This window comes from Macrosteles quadrilineatus, unplaced genomic scaffold (genome assembly GCF_028750875.1).
Source record: "Macrosteles quadrilineatus isolate MER2022 unplaced genomic scaffold, UCM_ALF_1.0 Scaffold_8__2_contigs__length_117827958, whole genome shotgun sequence".
In the NCBI taxonomy this organism is placed as follows: domain Eukaryota; kingdom Metazoa; phylum Arthropoda; class Insecta; order Hemiptera; family Cicadellidae; genus Macrosteles; species Macrosteles quadrilineatus.
In genome coordinates this window covers 68,572,736-68,582,323 of record NW_026542601.1, presented here as the reverse complement: position 1 = coordinate 68,582,323, position 9,588 = coordinate 68,572,736, and the positions used below count along the sequence as shown (strand labels likewise).

Below are 9,588 nucleotides of genomic sequence, written 5' to 3'. Positions count from 1 at the left end.
TGTTTTTTTTAGTGTGGCCTTGATTATACCCATATAAAGTAATGTAGCAATAAAATTAAATATTTATTTAATCTTATATTGTTATGATTAATTTTTGAAATAAAGAAATACTTTCTGTATAGAATTTTGTTAAAAAAGCTACCTTATAAAATAGTACAGTTGTAGTGATTTAGAATATTTCTCATCAAATAGTAGTTTCTTGTAATACAGTAATATCACTCGATGATTAATGAAAAATCAATTTTTTTTCCTAGGACGCTAGGCACGTGCCCGAGATTGTTTTTCACATTACTTTAGGCTAGACCTAGGGGTTGCGGCATTATCACTTAGATAAAATCCATTCGTGACTTGGCGGGATTTGAACCCGGGACCTCGGGGACTGAAGTTCCGCGCTATAACCACTACACCAGCTCGTTCCCCCAAAAAATCACAATGGTGGTAAACTAAATAAACCTTTCAAAATATTGAATGGATTTATTTTTTTACAAAATAAAAATATACAAACACATATTTACAATGATGTTTACGATTTGGAGCATGAGAAATACAAGTCATAGAGTTAAAATGATCTTTGGCCGTTCATTCACTTGAAAAGGAATGTTGATGGTTTATCCAATTTGTCACAGGCTGAAACATATTCCAGGAACTGTGTGCTGGCGGCAATTTCTGTTAAGGTTCGGTAAAATAGCTTTTAATTGTTTTTTTCTCCTAATACAGCACTAAGGAAAAACTTGAAATCGTAAGTGTATTCAACTTGTTTTGTAAAATCTATTCTATAGTCTAGAGTAGAAAAAAATATAATCCGACCTTTCCTTGCCGTGAGCAGTGAGTAGAGATTCCTTTGAATGGTAGGATAGGTGGACAGTAAATCTGCCAAGCCACAAATTGATAAACCAAAATCCAATACATTTTGAGGGATTTGATTCAAGTCAACAAATATGGTGGTTAGGTTCATGAACACTTGTGTATCCGCCAATGGCCTCCACATCTACAGCTCCTCGCCCAGCGCAGATCCCACGCTCTGATGGCAGCTGTCCTGGGACAACTCTGGACCTGGGCCTTACCTCCACACCTGCAAATACACAATTTACCTCAAAATACAGCAAACCAGGTTTTCTGGTTGTTTTGGACCAGAGACTTTTTGGGACAAAAAAAGCCACGGCCATAGAACAACTTGTTTTGCAAAAAACTTGAAAAGTTAACATTGGGCTCATGCAGTTGTGAAGCAATACAAATGTAAGAAATTTTTTTCTGCTGCATAATTGATCTCAAAATACAACAAAAAGATTTTCCTGTATGTTTGGATCAGAAGATTTTATGACCAAAAAAGCCACTGCAAAAGAACAAGTCACATAGCGCAAATAAAAACCTTAAAGTTTAAATTGGGCTTATGTGGATGAAAATCAGCACCATGCAATTATAAAAGCTATCTAACAGTCTTTAGTAAACTAGACATTCCATCCACCATGTTAAAGTTGTAGCCAGGTTTTTTATCAAATTTGTCTTAGTTGATGTGAGCGGGACCGCGTCTCGTTGTCCCTCCGTCTCGTTGTCCCTCCGTCTACTTGTACCTCGAGGTCTAGGGACAACTAGTCGTAGGTACAACTAGACGTAGGTACAAGTAGACGGTGGCTCACCCGACTAGTTGTACCTGCAGATTTTTAGGAGGTACAACTAGACGTAGGTACAAGTAGACGTAGGTACAACTAGACGTGTATCCCACCGACAAGTAGTATCACCTAGCTTGTACGGATGCGACCAGTTGTCCCTACGACTAGTAGTCCCTACGACTAGTAGTCCCTACGACTAGTAGTCCCTACGACTAGTGGTCCCTCCGTCTAGTAGTCCCTACGTCTAGTTGTACCTACGCGTATTTTGCGTCCTTATAGTCTAGTTGTATCTATCCTTCAATTCGTTACCCTGTTTAATTGATTACTGCACGAGTACTTTTTAATAATACCCTTAATTAAATCAGGAACTGCAGTGTTCCGAGTCGATTGTGTATGATTGGCAAATATTTTTCACCGCAATACGATGTTTTAGTAGTTTTACAGACGTTAATTGGAGGCTGAAAGCTACGCATTGCTGTCCAGGGTCGAAATGGCAGCTATAGTTGTGATTAAAATTTTCCAGCCCTAGTACCGAAAATCGCTTATTTAATTAAAACATTAATATATATCATTAAATACAGGGTGTTGAAAATGTCTGGAACCAACATTATATCTGGTGAGTGGTTAAAGAAAAACAACTGATATTTTGTGTACGGATATACTATGGTTTTACCTATCTTTTGGTGCCTTATGACATTTTTTACAACTTATAGGGAACGTCCTGTGGAGGATGCAGTAAAAAGCTTTAATGGAAGCCTAAGGTAAATGATACATCATTTTAAAGGCTATTTTTTTTCTGAGTAAGGAGCCACAAGTTTCATCTCAAAAGGACCACCCTAGCAAAAATGGTGACTGTTTGAAGTTTGTGAAAATAATTTAAAGCTAATTGGTATTTCTGTTAAAAATAAGTTTAGTAAAACGCCATTTTCGCTAGGATGGTCCTTTTGAGATGAAACTTGTGGCTCCTTACTCAGAAAAAAATGGCCTTTAAAATTATGTATCATTTACCATAGGCTTACAGTAAAACATTTTACTGCTTCCTCCACAGGACGTTCCCTTTAAGTGGGTTTTTAAATTTCAAACAGTCGCCATTTTTGCTAGGGTAGTCCTTTTGAGATGAAACTTGTGGCTCTTTACTTAGAAAAAAATTGCCTTTAAAATGATGTATCATTTACCATAGGCTTCCATTAAAACTTTTTACTGCATCCTCCACAGGACGTTCCCTATAAGTGGTAAAAATTCCATAAGGCACCAAAAGATAGGTAAAACCATAGTATATCCGTACACAAATTATCATTTGTTTTTCTTTAACCACTCACTAGATATAATGTTGGTTCCAGACATTTTCAACACCCTGTATACAAGCAGTATATCCCTAATGAATTACAATAGACCGCTGCCCAGCAATTATGTATTACTATTTTTGCTGATTCCTTTAAATATTTTTCACATAACCTTAAAGTATTTGCATTGAGTTTCTCAATGAGCTGCAGACAAGCCAAATTTTCCTGGCTTTTGTAGCAAATTGTTTATAATAAATTGTTGTAAGATTGTATGATTTTTAAAGAAATAAAATAAATCCCTTAAACTGGTGACAAGTTGAAGGGGAGATACAACTAGCCGCAGGTACAACTAGACGTAGGTACAAGTAGGCGTAGGTACAACTAGTCGTAGGTACAAGTAGTCGTAGGTACAAGTAGTCGTAGGTACAAGTAGACGCAGACGTATGAGGTACAAGTAGACGGTGACGTTCCCGACTAGTTGTACCTGTAGATTTTTAAGAGGTACAACTAGACGTAGAGACAACTAGACGTAGGTACAACTAGACGTCCGCACCATCGTCAAGTTGTCTCTACAGCTTTGGACGGGGTACAACTAGACGCCTGTCACCAAAATGCAGCAGGTACAACTAGACGCCGGTACAAGTAGACATCGCCCCATGTGAGCCACCTACAGTTTGCGCTGATCTAAATTACTGATTTCTGCTGATTACACAATGGTTTTTGCCAAGTCAAACTGATGGAATGACTTATTATGAGCTATAGCAACTGTTGTGACCCAGCAACTATGTCAGTAACAAAAAATAAGGTACAAAATAGAGTTTTAGACACTAGCGCAATCTGTGACTGTCTCACACAACTACGTTCTTTTTTAGTAAAAAATTGGCGACAGCTGATCCATATAGATGGGATGTCTTGGTAAAATACTCAAGGTGCCTTAAAAATTTAACTGGGTACATAAATGAATCCAGTCAACTTATATTGTGTATGTTTAATTTTTTACCCCTATTTATAGTGTATTATGGAAATGTATTGTTTTCGTCAACTTTTTTGAGTTTGAGTTTTGGGTGGATATCATTTGATCTGAAGATTCTAAGGACATACCTTGGGCAGCTTGATCAACAGATTTATCTTCTCAAGAGTTTTCAAAATCATAGGTTACTCACCGACAGCACTGTTTAACGACCAGTGGCTGATGTCCCAGGTAGATGTGTCGGATTGTGTCCACTATCTGGTCTGTAGCCATGGCTCCTTCCACAGGGCTCAGGTCTGGCACGTACAGCAGGCAATCAGGCTCTACACCAAACTCCAACTGGGAAATATACATACAATCACATTTAACATTAAAGTAATCATCATTATTATTATCAGTTAGCTGAAGAAAAGTAATTAAGTTCAAGTTTTATCACTATAGAACAAGTTCGCAAACCAGCATAATGATACTATGGGGTGAAATGAAATGATTTGTTTCCATTTTTGACCCACAAAACATAGTTTTGCAATTTTGCCCAATCCATTTTGATGAGTTTGAGAATAGAAACAATTAATTATATTGAAGCATTGTTATACGCTCAATGGTGACAGCAAAACTCTGAAAAACTAATTAAAAAATGTCCATGTTATTTTCATAAAGAAACTTGGCAACTTTTACGCTATTAAACCTTTTAGTTTCATTAAAAACCAGCTTTACTACCTTCCCTGTAGTAGCAAACCTAAGTACTCATCAAATCTAATGTTTTTAAAATGGGGAATAAATCTAGAATTTTTAATAAATATTTTAGTAAGAAGAATCCAATCAAGCAAATAGAAATTTGCTTAGTCTGCGCGTTTGCTGTATCAGGTGGTTCATTTGCTTATAGAGTAGTTTCTGTTTTACAAGGATTTTTACAGAAGGTTGAAGTGTTATGTACCTTGAGTGGTTGAGACAGATAGAAGAGTGCAGGTGAGGTGATGGCGATGATAGGTGTGGCTGTGTTGAGCGGAGGAATCATCACTTGGTTGGGCAGTAGAATACAGTCATCTACAAACAATAAATCCCTTACAAAATATTGCTCTTTGGTACCATACTAGGGACGGGAAATACAGTTGCTTTGCATTAATAGTAAGGAACGTTAATTAGCTTTTCGGTAATAGGTGAAACAGTACTATTAATTTCATCACCAATTATAATGGTATTATCACAAATTATAATGTTGTTTTAACTCTGGGTTATTTTTACTGCCTATTATTTTGCTAATAGGCCTAGTTCCTCAGACATAGGAATAATTTTCAATGAGTTGTTTTTGTTTGGCCTCCAGACATTCCTCAGACAGGTAATTACTACTTAAATATGTTCGGTGTTAATAGGAAGACATCTTTAGCGTTATTTTACTCGCAATTAATTGCTAACTGTCCAGACAACGTAAACAAAATTCATATGATATTCTCACTTATCTATTACCAAGATACCATTATTTTATGTTGTACTGTATGTGGAAATTATTTTGATGTTTTTGACTTAAAGCTCCGACGATGTTGTATTTGTAGCGAAACATCTCAGCTTTGAACAACATTATTTTAAGTTAGACGCAATTTAGGACTACTGACGGAGGTAAGCCTATAAAGCCGTCTACATACTAACTTTACATCTGAAGTACGAGTATGTACCATTAAATCACCATGAGCAATAAATGGAAGACATTTCAGACCTGACGGAAAAGGAATTTAACCAAGCGTTCATTCTAAAAACTAGTTCTGAAGAATAAAAAAAACTATCCTGAACAACTACCTGGGTATAGTACCTAACATTTTATGCCACAAACTATACATACCTTGTGAACCGAGATTGTGAACTACCCAACGACCAAATGCATCAAAACTTCAAAATGTATTTATTTCTTGGTATTCAATGTTGGATTGTGAGGTGAAAGATAGTTTCTTCACTAACACTCCGTTTGTTTTCACAATATTCTATGTCAACAGATTTCTCTACTCCATGGTCCATCTAGTGTCAAGATCTGCGAAGTCAATGAAAAATTTTTCTCTATTTTGATACCATACATATTGTCGGTCTGTTTAAGTTGCACACTCAAACCCAGCTTGTGATAACTGCCATGAGTCTTTTTCTTGTTTGTAAATAGTTTTTTTTATATTTTGAATAGTAACTATAGTTTATTTATTTTGCATACTTGTGTAACATAATTAAAATTTTCTGATAGTGAAACTCCACTCCTTCAGCATGGACAGTTAATAGCCTATGAGAGAAGTGTTTCTCGATACAACCAAGTTTTTTATTGTTTTGTTACCAAACTTTTTTTATATCATGGACAACTATTTATGAGATAAAGATCCTTTTGATTTGATTTCCATACTAAAAATTGACTGTAGGGGACTATCATGATTATGAAAAGATTGTTGACAACACAAAGTAAGCAAATGCTCTAAAAACAGATTGTCTACAATACATTATAATATTGGAAAAACAGTTAAGTGAGTTTAAAGTATTATTTGCTCTGTTCAGTGTTCACACACAAGCTCTACCATTAAAATTAATAATAACATTACATCAGCTTGATGAAAAAATCTTCATTTTATTGTAGGTATTTCAACTAAAAACCTTAAAAGACAAATTAAAAAAAAAACTCACATAAAAAAACAAACAGTATGTTACAGCATAGTAAAAAAAGTAGTACAAGATATAAAGTAATTACCCTAAGATTTATTTGAAAAAAGCAAAAAAACTTCTGACACAAAAGTCTGGGACATAGGAGCGCTTGCAACAAAAAACTCATTAGCCCCTGTGCTAGGAATATCAATAAACACGTCATCATTTTCTATACAATCAAGAGTGTCCTTAGTTTTCTCAACTCGAGGAACTTCGTGAACTGTAATTTCACCAATTGAAGTTAGAGTCTCCTTAGAATCTATACCAGATAGTCTCTTTCCGTTTCCGTTCCGTACAGCCTTAACTACACTCGGTATTCTAGTTTTTGACAGTCCGGATATTCTTCCGTAAGTTGTGGCTTCATTAGATAAAGCATTTACATCACCTGATGACTGACCCAAAATGCTTTGTCTTTTCTCTTCTAACTCGGCAGCTTTGATGAGATCAATGAAAAACTCTTCTCTCGGAGTTAAAAGTGAGTTTGAGGACCAAAAGCGATCGCTTAAGGATTGTGGAAATATCGATGTGAATTGAGTTTTGGGAGAATTATAACGTCTAACAGACAAGTCTTGCATCTCTATGTCAACCGTATTGGAAGCAGGAAACCCATGAAAAGTGAAGCGCTTACTTGAATCACATGGGGCGTTATTTGTATTCCCTCTTTCACCAGCTGGTATCCCGATATCCACTTTCAATGAAGTTCTGAATCGGCTTCTTCTATTTCCTGACCTGTGGATGGAAGCGAATTCCACATTTTCCCTATTTACTCTCGGCTTAACTTCATCAATATTTTCCACGGTGGGATTAAAATTCAAATGATTGTTTGGAGAAGTACGACTATTTTTACTTGGCCTTAAGTATCTTCTCTTCCTCTTTTGTTCAGTACAAACCAATAACACAACCATCAACAGCAACCACACCACAAACACTACACTAACCACCACAACGGTTCCCACGTTACCACAGAGAGGTTCAATGCAAATCTTCACAAAATCAAAGAAAAACGGATAACCAATGAACCAGTATAGGAAAAATACACCCAGGACTAACAATACGATCCCAGCATACTCCATTGTGGCAATGTATAGAGCCATGTCAAATGAACCACTGTTTTCTGCACAGGAAATTGAAGACCACAGACCACATCCTTGCATCCCAATCTTGCATCTCCTGATTATAACTTGGTTTAACATAAACTGTGGGTTTCAAAAAGTATTCAGATTCAAAGCTTTGTTTATCACTAACAGCAAAATATAAACATTATCATTTAAAGATTAAAGAAAATTACAACCGATTTTTATATTTAAAATCGATTACTTGTTACCATCAAGCAGAACATCGACGTGTTAAAAGCATATTTAAGCCGATTTTAAGGAAATAACTTAGTATGACAAGGAATAGGTGTGTATGAAAATTTATCCGTGAAGAAATATTTTACCTAATATAATATGGTAATAACAATTTTTCATTTTTATAGGATTTAGTGTTTTAAACAAATCTTGTAGTGTCTATGAGCTGTTTTTAGTAAATGCTTAAGTTTTTGAAACCATTTACACTACAGTTCTAGTTAATATATTTCCATTTAGTCAAATAGTTGTCAAGGGATATTCAAAAACTCCAATTTTGAATCACAGTCGTAAGCAAGCAACAGAGTTGTTGAGTGTGTTTAACTAAATTCTCAACTGAGCAATAAGGAAATCAAAATCAAACTAATCTAAATTGATGAAATGGTACATTTAGAATGACATTAAGTTACAGAATGTAAGACTGTAAGTTACAGAATGTAGTTAAATATGTGAAAATAGTGAAACATTGGCTTGATTGAGTGTAAACTAAGTTTAGAAGGAGCTAGGGTTGTAGAGGCTCTGATGGGTTTGAATTAAAAAGTCTAATCTTGCCCTGTATTGGTCAACAAAAAGATAATTTAGTTATTATTTGATGGTTCTACTGATACTGAGAAAATTGCTGCATTCAATAATTTATGATTCTTCATTGCATCGCATCTTATAAAAATACATAACGTGTCTCAGAATTAAACTGTTTTTGACACGTTTGCACAATGACCGGCCGTTGTTCATCGATGCACAAGTCGATACACAGTCGTGTATTCTGTATAGTCAGTCAGGTGTTAGAAGATGTTTGTAGATACAGTCGTGTATACTGTATAGTCAGTCAGGTGTTAGAAGATGTTTGTAGACACAGTCGTGTATACTGTATAGTCAGTCAGGTGTTAGAAGATGTTTGTAGATACAGTCGTGTATGCTGTATAGTCAGTCAGGTGTTAGAAGATGTTTGTAGACACAGTCGTGTATACTGTATAGTCAGTCAGGTGTTAGAAGATGTTTGTAGATACAGTCGTGTATGCTGTATAGTCAGTCAGGTGTTAGAAGATGTTTGTAGATACAGTCGTGTATACTGTATAGTCAGTCAGGTGTTAGAAGATGTTTGTAGATACAGTCGTGTATACTGTATAGTCAGTCAGGTGTTAGAAGATGTTTGTAGATACAGTCGTGTATGCTGTATAGTCAGTCAGGTGTTAGAAGATGTTTGTAGATACAGTCGTGTATACTGTATAGTCAGTCAGGTGTTAGAAGATGTTTGTAGATACAGTCGTGTATACTGTATAGTCAGTCAGGTGTTAGAAGATGTTTGTAGATACAGTCGTGTATGCTGTATAGTCAGTCAGGTGTTAGAAGATGTTTGTAGATACAGTCGTGTATACTGTATAGTCAGTCAGGTGTTAGAAGATGTTTGTAGATACAGTCGTGTATGCTGTATAGTCAGTCAGGTGTTAGAAGATGTTTGTAGATACAGTCGTGTATACTGTATAGTCAGTCAGGTGTTAGAAGATGTTTGTAGATACAGTCGTGTATACTGTATAGTCAGTCAGGTGTTAGAAGATGTTTGTAGATACAGTCGTGTATACTGTATAGTCAGTCAGGTGTTAGAAGATGTTTGTAGATACAGTCGTGTATGCTGTATAGTCAGTCAGGTGTTAGAAGATGTTTTCGGAATGGCTCCTAAATGACCAAATGGACTGTACCCCAACAGGCAA

General features: G+C 35.8%; 1 protein-coding gene across 1 annotated transcript in view; it reads right to left on the bottom strand.

Annotated features, from left to right (window-relative positions):
• Window positions 1-336: 336 nt before the first annotated feature.
• LOC129000869 (mediator of RNA polymerase II transcription subunit 16-like) overlaps window positions 337-9,588 on the bottom strand; it is a 28,247-nt gene continuing 18,995 nt past the window's right edge. Inside the window, exons 14-16 of the mRNA XM_054427924.1 lie at window positions 4,801-4,910; window positions 4,057-4,202; window positions 337-1,072 (exon numbers count right to left, since the gene is read on the bottom strand). Of these exons, the coding sequence (XP_054283899.1) occupies window positions 952-1,072; window positions 4,057-4,202; window positions 4,801-4,910 (377 nt within the window). The 3' untranslated portion in view covers window positions 337-951. The remainder of the gene's footprint in view (window positions 1,073-4,056; window positions 4,203-4,800; window positions 4,911-9,588) is intronic.